This window comes from Eleginops maclovinus, chromosome 20, assembly GCF_036324505.1.
Source record: "Eleginops maclovinus isolate JMC-PN-2008 ecotype Puerto Natales chromosome 20, JC_Emac_rtc_rv5, whole genome shotgun sequence".
Classification (NCBI taxonomy): domain Eukaryota; kingdom Metazoa; phylum Chordata; class Actinopteri; order Perciformes; family Eleginopidae; genus Eleginops; species Eleginops maclovinus.
In genome coordinates, this window is record NC_086368.1 from 24,046,878 (window position 1) to 24,072,846 (window position 25,969).

General features: G+C 40.5%; 1 protein-coding gene across 1 annotated transcript in view; it reads right to left on the reverse strand.

Moving 5' to 3' along the window:
• tafa4b (TAFA chemokine like family member 4b) overlaps positions 1 to 25,969 on the reverse strand; it is a 41,537-nt gene that overhangs the window by 7,470 nt on the left and 8,098 nt on the right. The window contains exons 2-4 of the mRNA XM_063911479.1: positions 19,595 to 19,747; positions 18,529 to 18,644; positions 10,539 to 10,694 (exon numbers count right to left, since the gene is read on the reverse strand). Of these exons, the coding sequence (XP_063767549.1) occupies positions 10,539 to 10,694; positions 18,529 to 18,644; positions 19,595 to 19,662 (340 nt within the window). The 5' untranslated portion in view covers positions 19,663 to 19,747. The remainder of the gene's footprint in view (positions 1 to 10,538; positions 10,695 to 18,528; positions 18,645 to 19,594; positions 19,748 to 25,969) is intronic.

Genomic DNA, 25,969 nt, shown 5'->3' on the forward strand with positions numbered 1-25,969 from the left:
AAGTCAACACAAAAACAACCTCTCAGCTACCATGGGGCGTAGTGTAGAACACGCTGTTATGATGCATGAGCTCAGTGGCAGTAAGCGGTTCTAAAAACCAATGGCTGTGTAATGCTCGTTAATGTGGCCATTATGGTGTCGACGACGGTGCTTTGCACGGCAAGAGTGTTATTTAGAGCTAATGGCCATGGCCTCTAAGTGCTATTATGGAGTTAGCGTTCCCTGCAGCTTTTCTCATGCTGCACTGGGAGGGAGGGTGGGGCGGGTGTGACACATAAGCACCTGTCTTTCATGTCAGCAAATGCACAGGAGCCGCTACGAGGCTTGTGGTCTCATGGATAGTTCAGATGTTAGACAGCACTCACACACGGGTCTCAACAGGTCAATGATAAAGAGATTACAGGGGTACTTAGTGTGTGCAGTATTTCATTCTGAGATCTTCACATCCTTTGACGCCCTACAGAGTAGCTGCGCAGACTGATACTTCCCTGCAAGTAAAAGTCCTGCATTCAGAACCTCACAGCTCATTTTTGCGTTCACATTTGCATTTTGGGTTCCTATTAATACAGGTTTACATGTATACCTGTTTGTAGCTTTCTTCTGAAACTCTGCTCAAATTGGTAATTTTTTCAAGGTCATATGCATCTTCGCCTGCATTGTTGTTTCTTAGTCATTGCCATTGGAGAACGCCAGTAAGGACTATCACTTTCTACCTCTTTATATATGTTTAGTTGTGACAAACTAACAGAGGTGTTGACAGTTTTAACAAAGGCAACGTTTCTGAACACAAGCTGTGTGCATTTCTCCCAGGGTTTAGTGTTTGGACACTTTTACAGTATTTTTATGGCACCAAAACTGCTTATAATACAAAAGACCGAGAAATCTCGATTTTAACGACATGGTACCTTTAGGAAAAGTATTTAAGTGCTCATTGTGCAGTACACTATATCTTGTCCGTGGTTAACTGCTATACATGATGTTTTACAGCTGCCTTAAGGTGTATAATGCCTTTTAAAACTTACTGTAGATGTCTATGGATGTGCTTATTAAACTCCTTCATGCTGCTGTTGAATAACTTACATTAATGCATAATACTCTATAAGATCATATATGTGTAGCTTTAGCACGGTTCTGTGAGAACCTCGTATCTCCACATAGTAAACCCTCCATGAGCTCCAACTGTGGATAGATATCCTGAATTCCATTTGGGAAAATGTGCCTTTTTGTTTCTTTGCCAAGAGTTAGATTATAAATCTGATTCCATTCTCTGCATTTGTTCCACTTCTGAAGTTCACTTGTCAACACGTCAAAGTTTGTTTGTTAATTCATAAAAAAACAGGGTGTTAAACTTAGCCTTTTGGGCTTCACCTGACACACATCTCCTGCTAAACCAAAACCTCCTGTTTTTACACCTGAGTCAACGAACTAGATGTAGCGTGTTGTTAAGGGAGCCTCCGAGTTGCTGGTGGACATTGTTAGAGCGAGCTGAGTCTCACTGTTTCTGGTGTTTATGCTAAAATATGCTATAAGCTATAAACCAACTCTCAAAAAGTCTAATCCCCGAAATGCTGAAGTTTTCATTCATCAATTTACTGCTTCATCTCACCATCATGTTGTCATGACTCATATACTCAAGTTGTTTAATATTCACAGTCACATCCCAGACTCTTGAAAAGCAGGGAACACTTGAAAAGCAGTATTGGCTCAGTCGCTTTTTAAAATGAGTGATCTAAGTAGACATTGAAGGCTCAACACTCTCCCTATGAAACTTCTACTTAAATGCTCAACAAGTAAAGGTAAAAAAAGCCATTACCAGGTTCTTGAAATAAAAAGATATTATCAGAAAAAAAGAAGTGTATTAGTACCTCTCAGCCTACCTACTTTAATTGCATCAGTCTCATTAAGATTCTACATTTATATTCACCAAAGGTACAAATGCTAATTAAAAACGGTTTACTGCTCAGGCGTTCATTTCATCACAGTTATCAGCTCATTACAATGGGATCTGCGCTCAAAATGACTCTCTTTTAAGTTCTCTCTCAAAGTTTCAGAGCGGGATCAGCTCAGGGCAAACGTCTAGACGGTGCTTTGCTAAAGTGCAGGTGATTAGGCAACACAAGGGACTGGGGCTATGTTATTCCCCAGGTCGCTGTCTGATCTCCGAGGTTCTCTAAATAAGTTCTGCAGAGGTTTGAAGCCACAGGGCCGCCTGCAGCTTTCTCCCTCCTCCTACTGAGAGCGTCAATCCAAGCCAGCCGTGATAAATGTCATTCATTGTTATGCCTGTTGTGGTCACAGCTTTTATTTTTGTGTGTGTGCGTGTGTGTGTGTGTGTGTGTGTGTGTGTGTGTGTGTGTGTGTGTGTGTGTGTGTGTGTGTGTGTGTGTGTGTGTGTGTGTGTGTGTGTGTGTGTGTGTGTGTGTGTGTGTGTGTGTGTGTGTGTGTGTGTGTGAGCATGAGGATGTGAGTCGGATGAGCATTCAGCCTCTGAATTGTCATTGTAATGTTTGTGACATCAAGTGGACAAAGTGGAAATTGCAGGTCCGCTCATCGACATGTTCACTCTGCCGACTTTAAATGAACACATGATTTATGTAACGAGGATCATATGACTAAATATTAGCCTGTATGCTAAGAGAACGTTTTCTTTTCTGTATGCAACACCTTGGGTGATCTGATCCACTAATGCCAGTGTTTAACATTCATAACTTATTCATCCACCATGCAAATTCATTCAACTTAATATTCAGCATTTCGTTAGGAGGGTGCATGCTAAAATAACACAAGTGTTCTCCTTGGAAAACAAAGAACACGCTTTAATCAAACTGGTTTATCTCACACTATGTCAATGGTATTATTTAACCAAGAAATATCGTTTTCAAAAACAGATAAAAGCATTTCTTTAAGATGCTATGATATTATCTATGATATGATAAACACACTAGCTAAAATGATATTCTCATGAGTGATAGAAAATGAGAAAAATATCAACCCAACAAGTGTTTAATGGCATTCCCTGGATTGCACACACACAAAAGAACTTAATTGATGAAAATAAATAAAAGAAAGATAATTTTTTTTCTGCAAAAATGCCCTTTTTTAAAAACACACTAAGCAGGAAACTTGACGTCAGATCAACCCACTCGCTGTGCCAGCCAACAAAGACACGCAAAAACGTATTTCATCCGATTTAAATGACGGTGCCACCTACTACGCGAGTTCAAAGGAACTCCCTTCACCTCTCAACCTTTCATGTTAAGCCACATGATAAAGAATATTAAATGAGCCTTTGATATATATAACAAAAAAACCTAATTCACTGACTGCATATCACATTGTATCATTCAGATGTAGCCTGTTTGATGTAAGGCAGGGCGCACAAATACAATATGTGCACTCAGGCGTACGTCTGTTAGAGTGCCCATTAATACTTCACGAAGGCTCCACCTGGACTCACTCTATGGAGCAGCTTAAAGCGTGATAGAGAGTTTACTTTTGCTTTGCATCCGTGTGTGTGTGTGTGAGTGTGTGTGTGTCCGTCCATTAGCATTTGTGTACGTGCCTGTTGTGCTCATACAGTACACGCCTTGTGTGTGTTTTGAATGCAGCCCCCACTGTGCAGTAAGGGTCAGGCATAGAAGCACAATCACAAGAAGTCCCATGCCCTTGCTCCCAGGTCATTATTATTTAAAGGGAATATGATGAATCAACACACACACACACACACACACACACACACACACACACACACACACACACACACACACACACACACACACACACACACATGCACAATAGGTTGGGAGGGACCCAGAGGTATGGATCCCCTCAGGCATTGTAACTGTTCCACTCAGTGATCCTGGAGTGCAGAAGCAGCCGGAGAGAGGCATCCATCTCTTTCTACAATGATTTACTAACACACTGTATCTCTGTTGCCAGGCCTCACGCTGCCATGCCAGCACAGCCAGGTATGCATGACGAGAAAAAACACAAGCTGAAAGCAGAGTGAAAAATATCAGTCGAAAAAAAAAGTACATGGTGAACGACTACAGAGACAAAAGCTGATACTATTGGAGATATGACGGTAAGTAACAGCAGGTTGATGTGTGGCAAAACTAGACTTCATCGCCCAGAATAAAACCAGTTCGTCTGTCACCGAGTTTAGCAAAGAACGTCGACTAAATCTACTGTTATTATAAGGTAGCTTTGCTCTAAAAAAGACACTTTAATGTCAGTTTAGAATCCTTTCATAATGATGATCAAAAGAGCCCTACTAAGTGTTACTTAGTCAGCATCTTTCTATAGGTATTAATTGTCAAATTGAGTTTTTCCATTGCAATTACTTATTTTAAAAGAGAAAGATCTAGCGCAGTTTGAGCTTCGCTATATTCCTTTCATGGTTGCAATCACTACTTTGCAGACAAATGCATGCGGGGTTAATAAAAAGGGACACATTGTTAAAGGTTGAATGACCAAGCGATTTATAAAGTGCTTCCATTTAGCTGGGAACGTATTAGCTCAACGTCAAATGCTCCTTACATGGTTAATCATTGGAGTCTGTGTAAAGGGGTCATACCACATAAAGAGTACTTTAACCTTTGAGTGCAGATTAATTCTAAGTATTTCATAAATTCCTAGTACTGATAACAACTATTAAAAGTTTTCTTTGAACCAGTGAACACTTTAAGACTTTGCACAGGTTCTTTTTTACCCTAGTGTGAACATAATTCAAGAACATAAACAACAGATTTCTAACCTGCCGTGTGAACTTAACTAAATGTGACAGAAAGACAAAGAACATTTTATTCATCCTGAATGCTATTGAACAAACATTTCGTTAGCGCTCAGACAAAATAGATTTTTCTCCAAAATTTGTCTCCAAATTGAAATCGATGAGACGCAGACACACAAGTGCACGCACATATTGCCTCTGTAGGGAAGCGGTTTGTAACTCACGATAGCAGAGTGTTGCTGTTTGACATTACCTCAGACTACATCGAATCATAAAAAAAGATCTCCCCTAAAGCATTTATTATTTATTGAATCTAGGAAACTGAGAAACGCTCAAATAAAATAAAGCATAAACTTCCCTACCCATTCTTTTCCTACCCTAAACCTTCCCCTCCCCCTTTAAATAACCCTCCCTTAATATAAGTGAATGCTATATTTGGCCCCTTACCTAAACCTACCTTTAGGATTAAATTGTATTTTCATTTATCCTTATTTTCATACTACACTTCCCATTAACCTAACACATTTAGGCTGTTCTATGATATCTGCTTTAAGTAACGAATATGCATTGGGGGAGGGTCCGCCTCCAACTTTGAAAACCTCTGCTGTAAAGTATTCTTAAAACAGATAGACCTATTGACTTCAATCTAAGACTTATTATTCATTCTCCTTCTTAAAACTCTTCACATTCTAGTGTCTCCAAATCCTCTTTCTACTGACACCACTTACTGTTCATTCACACACAACTGTAGCATCACTGATCTGATAGTACATGATTTAAACTCATGTGAAAGAGTTTAAGAGAAAGGGAGTTTGCTTTAAAAAAGTTAGATCTCACAGTAATGGGACCTGCTGCCATTTACTCCTCTTTCAGTCAGCATCAATAATATATCTCCATTTACACTGTGGCTTTCCCACAAAGGCCAGCAGCTGAGAGGGGTTTGTCTCCTTCCATCAGCGCTGCAGCCTAATAGGTGAGAGCGGCACGTATGTGAGGGCGTATATAAGTACATACATGTGTGTTTGTGTGCATAACACAGTGTTGGATGAGGTGAGATCTTTTTTATCTGTGAACTCAGAGGTCAAGCATGACTCATGAGATAAGTGCTGCTGAGCACTGGATTTAGAAGTGAGAGGTGGTGAGAGTCGGAGGTGAGATCTGAATAGGAAATTAGAAAACCTCATACCCCGTGTGGTGGAGAAACTGAGCTGTTTGTGAGTGGGTGTGATGATGAAAGGGAGAAAGAGGAAAAGTGATTAAAGCCATTAAAATGATTTTATCATCGAATGACTTTCAGTAAAGCAGTGAAAAACAGTCAGTCTATTAGCTCCTCATCAGTGCTATCCCTTCCTCTAAGCAAAGTATAGAACATCTTTAAGGAGAAGTGAACAAACAAAAGCGAAGCATCGGGGCAATGCCTATTGTGAGAGGTTAGTAAAGCTTCAACTGATTCCTTATTTATCCCAGCTTTCATTACAAAGCCAATCATCTTTGCTATGGTTGCCTGATTTTATCATTATCAAGCAATTGTTCCCATCTAGGAACTCATCAAAGAGGTTAAACAACAAATCTACTTTTTGTTGAGGGAAAATAGTGCTGAAACGATGTAGAAGGTTTGTTCGTGACCGAGTCATTTGAATGGGAAAAGCACCGTCTACTGGCCGCACGCAGGAATAGCAACACACAGGAATGGAAGCGGTGCTGTAAGGAAAGCTGTGATTAATAAATATGGAAGGTGTTTGAACACTTCGAGTACATGCCTGCAGCACAGGAACTCACATTTTCTTGGTACAAGTGGGAAAAAACCCACAAAAAGATATTAACTTTTTCTATTATTTAGTTTGATACCTCACAACTTGTGCCATAAAAGAAATACAGGCATGGTTATAGTTCACTTTTTGGGTTTAAATGAGGTCAGACAAAAATGAAAAATGAGAAAAGATTCTTGCTTTATTACTTATTTCTACTCCTAGAACATATCACACCATCACAACTAAACTAAACTAAACAAACATTCGAAAAATGCTTGTTTTTCAAGTAAATGAACCATTACAGTTTTTGTTTACCCGGCTCAATTAGTTGAATTCATTCTTTGTTACCATGGTATATTAAACCTGTCAATCAAGCTCAGATAGATAAGGTGTTTTTTTGTGTTCTTTAATTTACCCTTGATAATTACAACACTCATTTACTGCATCCATCCATCCATCCATCCATCTACATCATTTACTGCATTAGCACGATAATATGCTGTTACTCTATTCTCTTGGCTATAAACAAACCAAAAACTGCAAATCTGAGTTCATAAGTCACAGAAAATACATAACTCCATCTTCTGTCTACACATCGTATCAAAGCCTGTTTGTGTGGTTTTCAGACATTCAGCTCTGTGTGAGTGTAGATTCAGTGTCGGACCCCTGAACAGTTTGAACAACCCGTTTGCTTCAGAGATTCATAGGCTCTACTCACGTTAGAGACAACTTTGGTAGGGGTCTATTATGGTGTGTGTGGTGTGTGTGTGTGTGTGTGTGTGTGTGTGTGTGTGTGTGTGTGTGTGTGTGTGTGTGTGTGTGTGTGTGTGTGTGTGTGTGTGTGTGTGTGTGTGTGTGTGTGATGTCTGCAGAGCGTCTGTAAAGGAAAGGGGTCAGCGACACGGCTTGTTGCTATCTGGGCAGGGGCTCGCAGAGCGGACAAACGGATGGAACAAAGGACTATGAAACTCACCCGCAGCTTTCCCCGGTCTATCATCACAACACTCACAGCATGCAGACCCGGACACTCGTATAAAAATATATGTTTACTTTGTACGTGTGAGCAGAGTTCACTGGATAGCGTGTTTGTTTTGGACCAAACATATTTTATGTGAATTTGGTCATTTTTTATGATGTCATGATGAGCATTGAGTTTTTCTTCAAAACCATTGGTGGACTGGGCTCTTAGTCCACTGCTGTACTTAAGTACAACTTAGAGGTACATGTGTTTGCTAATGTAGACTTCTAATCCTTTACAGAAGCATATCTTGTACTTTTTATTCCACGACATTCAATTGACAGCATTAGGGATTTAATTATGGAAACCCCATATTAACCAATGTATTATGATATATTTGTATAGGCCTAGTTAACCAACTGTATATAAAATGTAAACATATATTTGTGGTTCCATCACAAAAAGTAAAAACACATCAGCACAATAATGTTGCCAATCAATCCATCCAAAACTGTCATTAAAAAACCCTCTAGCATTAAGTGTAAAAAAATAATAATCCATCATTTATTTTTTGACATTAAAGAAAAACAACATTGCGAAACTGGCATTGGGTAAAAGACATCAATATTATAGAATATTTAGTAGTTTGGTTTTGAACAGGACATAAGCTGGAAAAAAGATGTGGAATTAATATAAATAAAGTTAACTTATTTAGGGGAAGTTACAGAACAGTAAATAAATACTTCATATTCCCGTAAGGAGTGTTTATTTAACGATGCTGCCTTACAGTGAATTAAAATATAGTGTGCACTGCAGCTCGAGGTAAAGCAGCTGAAACTGATAATATAACCATGTGTTTTAATGCCTTTGTATTTTTACTTGGTAGTATCGCTACTTCTTACTTTTAGTGACAGCCCCCAATGTCCCCCCTGCCTATGCTTATTAAGTTATGTTCTTTAATCTTTATTGTTGTTTATTTGGATCGAGATTAGTTTCCAGAAAGCTGCCGCTCATCTTCCTGGCGCCAATGTCTTCTTATATCTTGACATATAAAAGAGATCAGAAGGAAAATGCTTCCTGCATCACCATCTGTCGTATACCCAAGCGGCCCGTCTAGATATGAAATGGAATGCTGTCCCAAATAAAATCAGGCCTTTAAAATGCAGTTTAAATTTCCCGTCTTAAAGGTGAGGCAGTTTTGGGTGACAGCTGTCGTATATTTGCTTCTCCTTTCATACAACACAAGGGAATAAGGAGGCAAGGAGACACTGGTGGCCGGGCTTCAATTATCTGCATTGTCGGCTTCAACCTTTCACGTCACATGATCTCCTTGAGACAAGATGACGACATATTGGACTAGAAGGGCATAAGCAATTTAATCATTGTAAACACATGCTTTCTAAGCCCTTTTCAAAGCGGTGTATGTGTATTAAACAGCCTTTTAATTTACCTGTGACTAAATGGCATGATTACCACAAAGAAAAGCAACCATGGTGGACATCGTTCTTGGATTCAAAGTAAAAACTGTAGAACAACATGTTATTTCTCCTTCCTTTTGATATGTGTTTAACTACTCACTGTTTCGCCTCTTGTGGGTTTCTTTACTGAAAGGCCAAATGTCATTTTTCCATCAGCACATGTTTGCAACCATCTATAAAAGCTTTAGCTTTGTTTGTGCCAGAAGAAGTGCAGTGTTCTCCTATTTGGTGCCACCACAAAATCAATTTCCACACAGGAATCTAACCTGGCAGCAATTTAAAATCAAGTGCAACCTATTAATCTTTCCTGCAACCGAGTCATTTATTGATGTCGCCCTGAATCGGGTAATGATTTCTTTCAGGTGAGATGATTCTTGTAGCAAATTTAATGATGCAAGATAATTAAAAACAGTTTTAGCCTCTCTGACCCGGTCGGAGCCGTGTGTTGATCGTTACTAAAACATGTCTCACAGCGGAGCAATGAGGGCCAACCATACAAAGCATTTTCTGGAATTCCAGTCATGTTCCTCAGGTTCAGAAACTTAGAAATGCTCAAGGATTATGGGACAATTAGTGTAATATAACACTGCAAGTATTTATCTTTGATTTAATGGTTCATTCATAAGAACACAAGCATTATGCTTCTTGTACTGACATAGGGGCCAGATATTTTTAACCCTTGTGCTCACTAAGGACGTTTTTGACTTCCATTACAGCATAGAATAATGCCTTTTATGATATTTGGCCTTCCCTCTAGAAGACTGTCTTTAAAATTCTACTTTTTAAAAATTTACCAAAGGACCCAATTGCTAATTTTCCCACCTTTGTTGCTCTCCACAAGGTTTCTTCCATTTCCCCCCATTAACTGTAGTGTTTCTTTGGAAGTCTTCTCTTGTTCCTCGATGCGAGGGTCTAAGGACATCTTGTGTTCACACTCTGTACAAACTGTGAAGTCCACTGAGAAAAATGTAAAATGTGTAATATTGGGCTATATACACAAACTTTGATTGATTGCTTCGATTGATACATGTTATACATATACGTCACTGGGATGTTAGAACAGGGCCAACCCGTGGCATAGGCAGTATAGGCGAATGCTACGGGCTACGTGCTACGGGAGTGATTAGTCAAATATGCATGAATAAAAAGAAAAGTGTTAACTAGGTAACATGAGATAAGATGAGATAAGATGGACTTTAAAATTGTTGTTGACTGCTGCTTCACAGAGGAGCAGAGGGAGAGAGGAGAGGCTCTGAGAGATGGTAGAGGACCTGCATGTTCATCACTATAAATGAATAAGTTACATTTATGTTTTATTGGCTGTGTCCATATTCTAATGATTGGGTTTTGAGGGTTGTAGCCCATAGATTTAGCGTCCTAATTTTGCCCTCAAAGTGCTCCAGATTAAAGCCTTTTACTTTAAACTGTTTGAAATGTTCTTCCCGGGGTAGCATGCCCTCGGACCGGCCTAGAGGATGTGAGGTCAACCTCCCAATTATACCATGTTCACATGTTTATTTAGTGTATTCATCTACTGAACAGACGGGGCGTTTATGAAGATACACATTGACACACACGCACAACACACACACACACACACAGGGTTTTGGAGCTTTTACCTTCCACACAGGAGGGTCTGGCTCTGGTGGTGCCGGCGACCTGTCCGGGGAAACAGGAACACTTGACGGTTTGAGAGCGCTCTTCAATCTTGTTCTTATTACAGCAGCGATGGATGGCCACCACCTCACACGTCCCCTGCTTCACCTGGTATGAGACTGAGAGAGAAAAAGAAGAGTGAGAGGTGAGAGGTGAGAGATGAGCGGGGAGAGGGGATTATTTGCTGGGGATTCATAAGCTTTTATGGCGGCTTATTGGTGTTTGTTGCTTTGAAAAATCTAATTTAAATTCAACTAAATGTGCACCGCAAATAACAATCAAATGCTGCGGCTTCTCTGAGGATTAGGCAGATCTGCTGAATTATTTACTTTAGTATAAACTCTTCAACTTATTCCAGTCTCACACTGTTTGATTCATAAGTAAACACTTTTTAGTAGTACTTTGCTTTTATTCTCAGAGCAGTGCCCTCATTTACTTAGACACAGAGACATAGTGTGCAGGGTGGGGCAAGCTGTTGAAAAAATGATCACTTCTTTTGACTCCTTTCAGACATAACACCACCTCTCGGTCTAAGTAAAGAACAGACATAAACATTTCATGAGTCCTCCTAGTGGTAGGATACACTTTAATCTTTATGGGTTCTGGCCATCACTGGGTATATATAGATGTGTTTACGTACATAAATGCACATGTGCGTCACATTTTATCTGTGTGTGTCCTTCTCTGTATTTGTGTGTGTAATCCTGGAAGCTATAATTTATATGAGGATAATTGCTTTTCACCTGAGACCTCCAACACAGAAACAGCACCTAGTCTCCTGTGATTATTTTCCCACTTCCCCGGGGACTTTGGTCTGGTTAATAATAAAACTCTCTTGACAGTAATGGGACAGAAGCCGAGCACGCTAACATTTAAACACTAACCCAAAGCTGTGGCAAACTGTGTGTTTATGTGTGTGTGATGTTACTGACACAATATGCTTTCTCACACACACGTAGCCTTTTATATCCAAACATCATTACACACCTATTCTTGTTCAGTTACAACCGCAAGATGATGCTGGGAAGATAATGTGTGAAAGGCTTCTGTGTTTGGAAGTGTGTTGTACAATGTGTATGCTAATAGGAGGAGGGTTTTTGAGGCCACCTGAAGCGGAAAACTCACCGACAACTAGGTCTTTGCATCTTCACTGGTCTCACGATTCGATTCGATTACGATTACAAACGCAGGAGGAAAATGTTTAGTAAATCTAATCTTTGCTTATGTCTTCTGAACAGATTCCAGTTGCCTTATCTCGCCTCTCAAAGCTTGTTGTGCACTCCTGAGAGTCTCTGGCAGTGTTTCCCCGCGAGCACAGCAAACCCTGCTGGCGACATTACTACCTATAAGCCTCTTTACAGCCCTGGAAAACCCTTAGTTATACTGTACCATAAGCCCAGATTTCATTTATGTACGTGACTTTACCCAGACTCCAAAACTTTTCACGCTCAGCTGAATGAGCTTTGCAGGCAGACACAAACACACACACATACAGTGACACAAACACACACACACACACTGTAGAGGGTTCCATTTTCTTCAGGCCATGGCCCCTCTCATCCTTTCTGATTTAAAGTTTGTTTGTTCTCTTCTCCAGAGAGCCCCATCAATGATCCCAGGCTCTCTGAGGGCGCCCCTCCGCTATCATCCCTCCACTTTCATTTCCCTCACTTCTCTGTCCCTGGCTCTCTTGAGGCTGGAGCAGCTGCCGGATTACCACCTTACACACACACACACACACACACACACACACACACACACACACACACACACACACACACACACACACACACACACACACACACACACACACACACACACACACACACACACACACATAGCCAATATCTGCTGATACAAATCTAGAATATAATACAATTGAACCGAACTCAATAGGACACGAGTTATCAGTGCAGCCTTGTTTATAACCATACGTATCTCAATGAAAGCTCTACAATGTAAATAACCAGACCTGTGCCATCATTTTATATTACTCTGTACTGAAAATGAGTTCCCATGTAAGTGCAGAGCTGCGTAAGACTGGTCAATCGGCTTCCACCCATAGCAGGGACAGAATAAGAGAAGGAGGGAATCATACAGGACGAGGAGAAGTGGCATCACAGGCAGCGGGGAGAAAGACAAAGCGACTCGCCTCCTGCCGGCATAATGAGGTCAGATGGTACACAGGTCCCCTCTTTTTATTGCCTCCGTCAGACCTGTTTGTATTTCAGAACTATAAAACTCTGAGGAAGTGTGTGAGCAGTGGGATATAAAACTCAGCAGGACTTTGTTGTCAAGGTGTGTATGCTAATTTAAATCTTAATGAAGTATAAAGCAGTATGATGTAAGCGCAGGCTGGTGTAATGCATATGATGATGACAGGTTGGAGGAGCATTTCTTGGAATTTCTTGTGGTTTACAGTCGCAGCTTAGAGGATAAAAAAGAAAGCCCAAGGTGCTCTTTAAGCAAATATTCTAACAGCTTTTACTTCAGTGTCATGGCGGGAAAGGGAATTCATGTCAGGAGGAAAAGCAAATCATACCATGCAGATGAAAGGCTGTAAAGAATTCTGTAAATTCTGAGTGCAGACATGAGTGTGCATCTTAAAGCCCCAATAAACTATGCATTTCTTCGGATGTGCGCAAATAAGCGACTTAAATACAACATCTGATCTTTTAATGTTATCATCTTTTACCTCTGAAAATGATATAAATATATTATTTATTCACTATGTTGCGTCTAGTTTGCAGTTTGACTGATTCTTGAGTGAAGTCAAACTATTTAAGTTGCTGTAAATCACATTTCGATGAGCCTGTTACAGAAGTCTGAGTAAAGCATCTTGCTGAGAGCCGTAATAAAAGTCTAAGTTAGACATTCGCTTTTATACCAATGGCATCCTTGACCTCATTGTATTTCTTTTTGTGCTTTAATAATGAGAGCTAGCATTGTCTCCCACGCACAGAAGAGTTGATTCATGATACACCGACAAGACCTTGTGAAAATTATGGTCAAAGCAGATGGAAATGTCAATAAGTGCAATCATTTACTGTGTGTCTAAAAGTTGTGTTGTGGGCTAAGGGCCTGTTCCGAAGCAGAAATATAAATCTTTAAAGGAGCAGCGTTGCTATGAGTTTTACCCTTAAGCAAGGTATGTAATCGATCAATAGAAGTTAGAGTTTTACTGCCAAAATCGTTTTAATGTAGGAGAAAAAAACTCAAAGCCACTCACTATCATTGACCAGAAACAAGAGAAGTGAAAAGTGTTTACTTCTCTTTATAGCAAATACGCCTCTAAGGCTCTTATAATGCAATGTTAATCACTTTTACGGTAAATAAAGATATTAATAGATATTAGAAGATTATCAGTACACAGAAGTGAAGTATATATTTAATATAACAGGACTAGGAGCTTAAAGGAAAGCCAGCCGCTGAGAGCTGAGCATGCTAGCACTGACAATGCTAACATGCTGAATTTAAGTTGGACCCAAGAGTGGGTAGATGGCCTCTGCACATTAAAAGACAATTGGCCCCTGAGGATAAACATGCAAACAACCCACCATGCGTGCATAGGAGCGAGACTCAAAGACTTTATAGTTGTCTGGTGAAGTTTTTGTTGTTATTTTTTAGTCTCTTTAGCCATTATTCATCCTCTAGAAGTTGTATGCAGTACTTTGTCATTATTTTGTTTGAATAAGGTTTTATCTTTGGTTGTTTTCCCCCTTTTCCTAGTCATTTTGAACTCTGTATAGCTGTTTTGAGTCTCTGTGATTATTTTGATTCGCTTGCTTTTTGTGTTTTTCTGTCTCTTTGAAGCTCTTTTTTGTTTCCTTTTGGTTATTTTGAGTCTCTTCCTGGTCGGCACGGTCTCTTTAAGTGACATTTTGTATGTCACAGACAGGGGTGGGCTCTGGCCCTGTGTTGGAGCCGGATATCACATTCAGAAATCCAACGTAGCTAACCCTGCAATCATTATGTCTATGTGGCTAGAAGTTGTCAATTTGGCTCTGATTTTAAATGACTGCACAGATAAGATTGATTTGTTTAATTTAGTAAAAACTCTCATAAATGTTTCAGCATTGCAATATTAACCTGCAAAAAAAACAGAAAAATATTTAACGCTGTTGGCTTTAATATATACGTTAAAGATGATGTTCCAGGAATAGCATTAAAATGGTGGGAGAAAACCAGGAGAAATCTGAAGCATCAGAAAGAGCTGCAGCATGACTGTAAACACTCTAAGCTTTTTGTCTCTCCATGAAGGCTCTTCTGCTTCTCACCCCTCATCTGCTTCAGATTCATGCGTTGAGCAGTCGGCCTGCAGCTATATACGTATAATAACAGCGTATCTAATGTCTCAATGTTGCCTTTAAACCATTCTGTTATGGCCCTCTCTATGTAATAGCGCCCAGCACATGCTGAGATGAAAAGACTTCTCAAGCATGGCTAAATGCTTTTATTCCCGCAGCAGGCAAAAGGGAGGTGGAGTGTTGTGGGAGGTGAGGTGGTGGGGGGAGGCAGCCAACAAACCAGGGTACCCTGAACTGATGGGTTAGCCAGGCGATTGATGTATTCTGACAGACACAGGCGAGCAGGAGCATCATGCAATTTATCAAAAACCTGTGTCTTTCCCCCGTCAATACATGACAGGCATGTCTGCGGCTATGAAGGGCCAGATTTCAGAAAACCAGCCAAGGTGGGGGGGTGACATACTGTAGGAACACACAGGTATGATCAGTTGTGTTTCACAAGGTGGAAAACTGAAGACATCCTTACATATCCTCTACAATACAAATCAACCTATTTGAATAGTACACAGAGGTGGAAGGTAAAAAAAGTACATGTAATCAAGTATAGTATTTAAGTACTATTTTGACATACCAGTACTTTACTTAAGTATTTCTATTTCGTTCTACATATTATTCTCCTCTAATATATTTTGGAGGCAAATATTGTCTGTGACATATTTGGCTTTAATGTTCAAAAAGGTCTTAATTTTTATCATACTCCCTGTGCTGCAGGACCTCTTCTGACCCTCCGTATGAACCAGAGCCCAGTCTGCTCTGACTGGTGAGAGAAACTCCCTCTGGTGTGAACTTTGAAATGTTAGCCTTTGCATTCACAACATCCTATATTACACAAAAGCCACAAAAAGCATAATAGGGCCCATTTCAGTACATGTAACGGGGCGTTTTAACATAGTTTTTCTACTTGTACTAAAGTATATGATCCGAGTACTTCTTACACCACTGAAACATAATCTGTCTTTTCTTCATCTGCCCTTTTAGATCCCTTGTCGCCCTTCCTCCCCTTCCTCTCCTCCTTTCTCCATCTCCTGCTCAACCTGGTACTACACAGCCCATCAATCCTGCTGACATTATCAGTGTTTAACAGGCCTGCAGGCTTTATGCTAATTATCATAACAGGTCGCTTGTACGGCCGAGTACTCCTGCGCAACAAATCTACCCCCAATAAAACCTGTTTCACTACGGAGACATCTTTTAATCAGCCTCAGATAAGGAGGCAAGGAGTGCTGTACAGAATGCTGAAATATAAACAGCACACATGTTCGCAGTCGTGTCCACAACAAGTTTCCTTATACCTAAAGTGAACATGAGAAGCCCAGAGCACAGAAGGTCTCACTGACAATGTATGAATTCATGGATGTGTCTTTCTGGGAATTTAAGATATCGTTTGTGATCAACCGCACCTTGAACCAGGGATTAGCAATTGGCTTTGGAAGCCCAGAAAATAAAAGCTTGACGCATGTTATAACAAGCTGTGGAAAGTTGCAATATTAGTTTAGCACACTTCTTCAAGGTAGTGACTAAACTACTGGTCTCAGATTATCCAATTTCAAGCGTTCAAATGAGAAAAGAGAAAGGGCATACGAAGAAGATTTCACTGTCAAAATACAATAGAATGTCGCTCAGAGCTGTGGAAGCAAAATCAATCCATTTACCAGCAAAGAAAGCCTGACGTTTATGAAAGAAACAGCACCTAAGGTTGGAGTGCATAATTGTTTGTGTATAGCGCTACCTTGACAGCTCCTAGAATACCATTTATTGTGTGACTTGCTTAAGAAGTAATGATGAAATAGAAAGCATTAAAGATCTTACGGTGTGCTTATGTATTTGAATAGGTTTCATATTTGTATTATTTATGTGGCTTGAAGTATAATGTAACCTCTATTGTGTTGCAGCATCAATTTCACCATTGTTTATCGAACTCTCTTATCTTTGTGTCTCCTGTAAGACTTCTCAGAATGTTCGAATGAATTAAGGTAAACGTTGAAAATGTATATAATTGTTAAAAATACCCGGTACTTCATATCTGCAGATCAGATGCAAATACACAAACAGACAGGAACTGGTTTTGCAATATTTAAGGTGTTATATTTAGAGACACCACAACTGTGATAAGGAACACATTTACTGTCTTTTGCTATATATTTTGTATTCCCATGAGATATTTAAAGGAAAGCAGATGTTTGTTTGTTTGTTTGTTTTTCCAGAAGTATTTGAAGTGACAGCTGTCAATCATATTATGTCGGCATGTTTAGCTGACATTCCTTCAGTCCATTTCCATTATAGATTGTGCCTCAGAGATGGGCATTGGGTAAGTGAGACTAACAAAAATAATGGTACTTAGGAGCATTTTTTGACCTCTAGAGCCACCATGTGGCAGCAGATGGTACATCACTAGAGATAAAATCAAACAAATGCCTGGCTGACCTGCCAGCAGAGCAGCAATAACAACACTTAAGTAGAAAACACAGAAAACGTTTCTAGCAGTCGTAGCATACAGCCAATTATTTCACAGCCTCAAACCTCTGTATTGGTATTCACAAGTCCTAAACTTCCTCCAATTAGAAATAAAACTCTCTAATAAAAAGCAGCAGTCGCTTTGGGAGTGAGTCATCTTGCCAGAGTGAAATAAGAAGGGGGCGGCCACCCGTGCTGACCTTCAAAATACACAAGGCCTGCAATTAGTAGTGTCCCCGCCGTAAGCAGGCTGCCTCCTCTCGCCGTCAAAAGAAAACTAACACCATCAGTAGCCGCACAGACTGGATGCTGGTAGCATTTCTGTGGCACATAAAGGTCACCTTGCAATACATGAACAGCGAGCGAGTAAAGAGACAAGGAGCTAATTAAGAAAATTGTCATAATTAAGTGCGGGGAGGAGGTGACTTGGGAGGTTGTCGCCCAACAAGTCGAGGCGCAAGATCAGTGATTCAGCACGACTGGCCCTGCAGCCAGACCCAATGAAATTTTAATAGGATGGTGTTGGTCATTTTTTGGTTGGGTGGCGGCCTCTCCCCATGACTTATGGAAATTCAGAATAGAGAAAAGATTTAGCTTGCGGGCCTAAATTAAGTCAGTGCATGTTATAGAACTTTCTCTTTTCCCGGGGAAATAAGTGAAGTGGCGTTTTGGTTAACGGGCATACAGCAGAGCTATGCATAATAATGTAGAGGGCAATTAGGAGCCTGAGGATTAGAAGTCATGAGCCTGCATGGCCTCTTCTTCATGAGACATACACCCTATTTTATAGCAACTCTAAACCACTAACAATGAATGAGGCCGCTGGAGAACTGTTGGACGTCTGCGAGCACTCCGAGGAGATCCGATCACACCCACAAAGATCTATTTGTGTTGACAGCCGCTGACAGCTTAAGTGCCATTTGTATCTAAACAGGCTCGGTCATTCAAAACAGGGGTGTGTTTTGCATCAAATCCCAAATGAGGTCTCATTACACTATGTCACACTGAGGGACAGAGCAGATTGCCCCCCTCCCACCCCACAACCCCCTCCTCCTCCTGCTGCTGCTCTTCCAGGATGGGTATGACTCAGTCAGCGCCGGGCTCGGGGAACATGTGCTGTACTTTTGCAGTGACAGTGTAATTAACCTCTGGTGGTGTTGGAAGGAGGGTTCAGATCAAGACCTGGGTGTACCTGTCTGTCCCCGGTGGTTACGGCTGCCGGCGGACACCGGGTCAACGCAGAGCATCACCAAGGCAACGAGGAAGGCCACCTGCACAGGCCAAGCTGACCTCCCCCACACTTTCATCCTGGGTGAGGGAGAGTGGCAAAGGGGGGGGGTGGGAGAGAGAGAAGATGAAGGGGTTAGTTGGACCCACCCCTTGAGAAGAAGCCAAGAGGCAGAACATCACAGTAAAAATAAATATGGCTTTTCAAATGAACATAAGGCGAGCTGGCGAAGGGCAAAGGATAAACTGACACCGAAAATTATTCTTTCAACACATAATGTGGGTAAAGCTAACTCACCAGCGGTACCACTACAGTATGCTACAAGCATTTATACGCCTATTATTATCACATTAGGATTAACTCTTCCAATTTTCTCCTGGAAGCAGATAATTACTAAAGAGTTGACTTCATGGTATATGACAATTTACAATGAAACATGAGGCTCGGAAACAAGAATATAGGGATTAAAGCTGCTTATTTTGGTCATTTATCATTCCATAAATAGTTTGATTAGGGATTAATAGTTTATATGAATGATGAAAATCATTTTCACATCACTTTCTTATAGCCCAAAGGTGATTTCCCTAAACTGTTTTGTTTATCCAATTGTCCAAAACTAAAAGATGTTTCGTACATCATTGCATACGACAAAGGAGCAGCTAATATTTAACATTTGAGCAGCTGGACGTAGTTAAACGATAGCATGTTTTGCTAGAATATAACAAATGATCAATTATGGTTGAACCTGTATATCTGTCTGGACTTGGTTATTGCTGTAATGAGTAGATGATTAAGAGATTAAGAAGATAAACAAGAACATTAAAGACAAGAAATATGATTAGAAATTAATCATTTACGTCATTTTTCAAGCAGAAATGTTGGTTTGACATCCTTAAGTCTGCTTTTTTTTTCATCCAAACAGATCCAACTTGATGTCCACTGGGAAACAGAGAATTTTAACTAACTTCTGACATGCAATAGACTAAACAGTTAATTGTTTGAATAACACGACTTAATGATCACTTCTCACCTGTTGGTTGTCTCTCTCTTCCACTCAGTAGCTCCTCTATGGACAGGGTCTACAGGCCATGGTAGCATTCAGTCACACCTCAGCCCTCTTCCTCCTCTTCCTCCTCTTCCTTCTCCTGCCTCTCCTCTTCCTCAGCTCAAACAGAAGAAGCCCCTGGAGAGAGAAGGTACAAAGACACTCGGTCAGACAGGGCAGTCTGCCCTGCGGTTCCTCAGCGGCCTACGATGGCCGATGGCCTTGTGTGAAGGTCTACACACAGACAAACACACAAACACACACACACACACACACACACACACACACACACACACACACACACACACACACACACAGGGGTAGAAATGTAAAGGCCTAGATTCTGTTAGATCCATTGTTTACAATAGGTTCACCTACCCCCAGGCTGAATATGATCCCACTCTGGATCTTACACACACACACACACACACACACACACACACACACACACACACACACACACACACACACACACACACACACACACACACACACACACACACACACACACACACACACACACACACACACACACACACACTCATACAGATGGACTAACTAAAAAGTGTACTAAAATTGATTCCAAAATGGGCGTAAAAGAGGGAAACTACAAAATCACCTCATAGCTTAAACATTCACCGGCTTTAAATGAGATGATCAAACAAGCCATAAACACAAGTCGACATCACACACACACACACAAACACATACACACACACACAGTACATTTGCACAGTGTTTGCAAGGTAAATTCAAACAGTGTCGGAGGACAGCAGGAGAGACTCTCCCTAATTACAGCCGAGTGACAGCTTCTGATGCGTGGGCACTTTTGCACTTTTACACACACACACACACACACACACACACACACACACACACACACACACACACACACACACACACACACACACACACACAGTACATGACCATACCTCCCTAAGAGTGTGTCAACACGCCTCTCTTTACAAAGGCACTAATTCTGCATTCTAAATGAAAGACAACAGATTCACATTAATAACAAAAATGCGCTCCTTTTCCAAACCTTCATTATTCATCATGAGTCATTGATATGCAGCTCAGTCCACTGCTGCGCTCAGAAACTTCCTGGGAATGTGTCAGCTCCATCCAAGCCTGATGTTACCGCTGCTGAGCCATCAGTGTGGTGCCACTGCCCCCTGGTGGGGAACATACTGACAGCACCGAGCCAAAGACTGAGCCAAAGCAATGCCTCAGGAACACTCACATACCTCTACATAAGTGAGCTGGGCAATGGAGCTGAGTACATGGGTACTGTTTGTTACTTTAACAAAAATAGATCACCTTTCGCAAAAACAAGGACTGACAAAGGTCAAGAGTTAAAGATTATACGATTTAAAGTGAGATAATTAGAGCCAAAAAGTAACTATTGAGAGCAAAACAATTACGATTTTAAGGAGCAGTGAGAATTCATATGAACAATTTAAACACATGCTGGATAATGTGATATGAAATGTTGCACAGACTCACACACTGAAAAGGAAATGGATGAAATTAATTGTGTTCTCTAATTGCCTCAGCATAGGAAGTAAAACTTATTAACATGAACAAATGATTAACAATTTTACATATGTGTGTGTGTGTGTGTGTGTGTGTGTGTGTGTGTGTGTGTGTGTGTGTGTGTGTGTGTGTGTGTGTGTGTGTGTGTGTGTGTGTGTGTGTGTGTGTGTGTGTGTGTGTGTATCTCATTGCAGCACAGTATGTGGCGTCTGGTGGGTGCATGTGCTGTGTGTTCAGTGTGATTAGACATGCTGCATGGCATAGCACATTTCTTATTCTCTTTCTAAAGACTGGGCCATGGTATGCATTTTTATCAGCTTTGTTCTCTGATACACTCATTAAAAGAGCACTATAGGGTGGGTGTGTGTGTGTGTGTGTGTGTGTGTGTGTGTGTGTGTGTGTGTGTGTGTGTGTGTGTGTGTGTGTGTGTGTGTGTGTGTGTGTGTGTGTGTGTGTGTGTGTGTGTGTGTGTGTGTGTGTATGTGTGTGTGGTCTCCAGATGCAGCTCGTTCTCATCGGGACTTCAGGGACAAAACGTCCCATCACTCCCAGCGATGGGTGTAGCACGCACACACACAGATTGTGGTCTTATAACACAGTGATAAACAGGTAGAACACATTAAAAAACAATCTGCGCTGATCTGCATGAAAACACAATCCAACACATTTTCATACTAAACATTCACGTTCAAAAAAAGTATCATGTGTCCTTGGGGGCATTTTGTTGAAGGCAGCAGAGGTGCGTGCGAGGGGTGCAGCTGTTTATCACGGCTGTGAAGAGTTGTCGAATTTGGTAACGGTGAGGACACACACACACACACACACATTAACAAACAGAGCACAGACATGCTCACGATTATCTGAGAACATCAAGTCTCGCTCTTTCTAAAATTATCCTTCCTCCTGTATCACCCTGCCCACCTCATCTACGTGTCTCTGTGGGCTGAAGGGTCTGGAGTGTGTCATTTCCTGTCGTAATCACACAGCAGTGACATGGTGGGCTCATTGACATGCAATGAGACAATCCCACCTCGGCCACAAATATATCTGTGTGTCCTGCATCTAAACAGCATCATCTGCCAGTACACACGCACAATCACCAACATACAGCCGTGAATTCTGAAAAAGACACTCATACATAAAGTCTCAGTGACCTTATCTGTCAAATCGGCAGGCATGTGTGCCGTGCATCAAAAACAAAACAGTGAGACACTTCTGCGAGATGGGGGAGTAGCTGTTTGTCAGTCACAGAGATGTTATCATTTGTCAGGACAGTACAGGAAGTTGCGTCCATTAAAAATGAGCTCATGCGAAGAATAGAAACTGCCCTATTACCTTCAAACCTCTGTTGTGTTTCCTGTTTAATTTGCAATGGTGTTAATCTTTTTGGAAAAAATGTCCCCGTTTATCTTTCTCAAATCGATAACGTTATCGCTAATGGGAGTAATTGCATTTTCTAAAGTGCTGTTTATCAGACTTGATTACAAAAACAGGAAAGATGCATTTATTTGTAAGCCTGTTTCAGATTGTTTTACAAGATAAACAACAATTTCATTTACATGACAAGTCCCCTTAGATGTGGTTGATCCAGAGCAAGGTTTCTTCATAACTACTGGCCCCATTTTCATATCTCTTAAGGTCATTCACGACTTTTCTGATTCTTTTCTGATTGGTGACCTTTGAGCTTTTTTCAAGTGCAGGAATAGGTCAACATTTTAGGATTTTGGTCAGTGCGGATGTTAAAATAAATAAGGTGAAAAACAACTGCCAGGAAATGTATGATCCTTTGATATTGTAAAAGAAAACAACGCTGCAATGACTCCATAGCTTCCTCATTTTCTACCGTATTTCAAAAAGTCACTCCTAAATGAGCAGGAAAAAATGAATGATTAACAGAGCTTGTTAATCAAAGATAAGGATCAACTATTTTCCATTTTAATGAACGTGTTGTCCTTCCTCATGTACTTACTGGTACAGCTCCAAGAAAAACATCCCATGGTGTTTGTCAGTCCAACAAGTAATGACACCATCATCATTTAGTCTTGGTTATTTATCGTGTCTCTCTCACACACACTCATCTTGTGATGAGCTTAAGAGTTAGTCTGATATATTAGCTGGCTAATTTAATAAGACAATCGTGGGCTTTAATTAAATATCAGATATATAACACTGTCACGAACTGCCAGTAGTGTGAGGCTTCTACCAGACCACCTTTACATAGAAACAGACTGTTAACCTGCAATTTAATATTCTCTGTACATTGGATTTGTCATTTTCAGCAATTCAGTTCAGTAATGCTATGTTGGCTCTGTGTAAATATAGAGTATGGTTTAGACCTGCTCTGTATGAAAAGTATCCTGGGATAACATCTGTTATGATTGCAAGAAAAACTAAATGATTGATGCTTTACAAGTTTTTCTGGTCTTATCTACCAGATTGTTTAAACTAGTTTTTACATTCACAAGAAAAATGGTTAATAGGGATTTTAAAAAACTTTTTACAGTAGAAAAAATAGAGAAATATCCAAGATGCAGGAACAAAAATGATCATTTCAGTAAGGGGTTTTGTTGCATGAAAAATAGAAAGGCGGTGAGATTAAAAACTACACAGGCACCTCACCAGTATCTCACTATGCTGATTTTCTGTGCCGGGCCCAAAACCGAGCAGACAAAAAGCGTATCAGTGTAAAACAAAGTGCATCTCCCTAAGGCGGAGAGATATTGAAAATGAAACAGGCGAAGGCACAAAGCCCAATGGAACCTTACGTGAAGCGTTTCAGATTTCTGCCGATATGCAGAGTATTAACATTCAGTTAGGGTGTGTAATGTTCTGCTTCTTTATATTTGTCTGCATCCGACTCGAAACCATTACAGCTTTCTGCTCCTCGCCATTTCCTCTGGGTCGCTGGGCAGATAGAGTTGTGCTGGGCCCGCACGCAGAAGCACACACAGAGATACACACAGAGTTAAATTAACACAGCAGTGTGTATTCAGAAGCCCCAGATGCCGCGGCCTGCTATTTTCCATGGTTCATGTTTGTCTCTCCTTGTGTCTCCTGCTATGGCTCTATACAGTATCTATTGTGTGTGTGCATCGAGGTCAGATAATAATCTTTTCTTCTTCTTCAGGCTAAAAAGTCAATACCCACAACTGTAATTTCTAATCGTAACCCACCGTTTTTTCTTCTTCACACACCATCAGACTTGCTTCTACGGTTATCCATTATACAACTTGAGATACACATCCCTAACCCTAACCCTAATTGTATTCCGATCTCTAGACAACATATAGGTTTTTAATACTAATGCTATCAATCAAATTGATTTTTTTATTTGTTTATCGAGTCTCTTTTTGCAAATGAATGACACACAAAAATGAATGTATGAAGGGAGAAAGTAATTGAAACAAATCTGATGTTGAATAATTAATACAATATTGTCATTTGGGTATAATATATTGTTTAATTGGTGTGTAACGACACCCCTTCTCTCATTATGATGGCTCTGTGCATGACACCATCATAGATATGTCCTTTTGAACCAGCCTTTCCAAATGTTAAGGTATAATATTCCATCCATATTGTATGATTAAAACTATATTTCTTCCTCTTCAACGTCCAAAGCATTTATATAAGTGTATATGATTCTGACAGGTTTTAATATAGGAAGAGGTCAGAAACCATCTAAGAGACACATAATAACACAGAACCTGTGTACTGTACCACACCTCCCAGCAAACCACTGTATAGTTTCCTCTCATAAAACCAACAAGCAATTAGGTGGAGGATCCTCTGTTTGGAGAAATTGCCAGGTGGGGAGAAATAATGGAGAAAAAGGTTGTGAGAGAAAGTCTGACTTCGGGGCCATTACCTGACTCTGGTATTGACTGCAGAGTTCAGAGAATGGCCTTGGCACAAAGGTGCCATTACACCCCAAACGATCGGCCTGCACTTCAGTCCAAATCCCACCATATTGCACTAGCCATTGTGTCAGAATCTGGTGACCACCAAATATATGTGTTTGTCGAAGTGCTCAAAATGTTTGTGTTGTTCAAGGTCTTTGCCCCCTTCTTACTGTTTCTCTTCCAACTTCCTTTCATCTCCTTCTCAGCTCTCCTTAATTGCCCTCCCCCAATTTCAATGATAAAAGTCAGAAACGATCAGAGTTTCAATGTGTGTTTCTATTGTCAAAGCAGGCAACCAGACGCCACCGGGAGTATAAACACCTCTCCAGCTGGTATACAATGACATGGGCAGAATATTTCACATATACACATATATTCATCAGTTCACACCAGTGTTGCTAAATGTACGATAGTTAATGTATTTGTACGCACATTTTTCCCTCTGTACGATTAATATTTCCAAAACTGTCTTAGTTAACAGTACAGTTTATGACGCTTACTAGTAGTATTGTCTGCCCTCTGTCTCCTTACACTACAGAAAACCAATTATGTATAGAAGGTCTTTGTTTACGTATTTCTTCTTACATGTCGTCCTATAGCCAATCATGTTTGAGGATCTTCACTCGCCTGCACGAGAGATGGATAAATAGATTGGGAAACATGTGTTTTGGTAAATTACAAATGTATGCTAATAGTTTTTTGTGGTTATTTTCCTGTTGAAATACCATCATTTTAAGCCTCTGGTACAATAGTGTAACATTTCCTGTCTGGCTAATCTGTAAACAGACAAACACACACACAAAATCACACACTTACACTCCTGCATTTGTTTCATTAGTCAGGTTTACTTGTCACATTTTCACATTGCTAGGAAGTCTAATTAAAGTCCTCTAACAACCTCTTGCTCTAAAGCGAAGGAGGG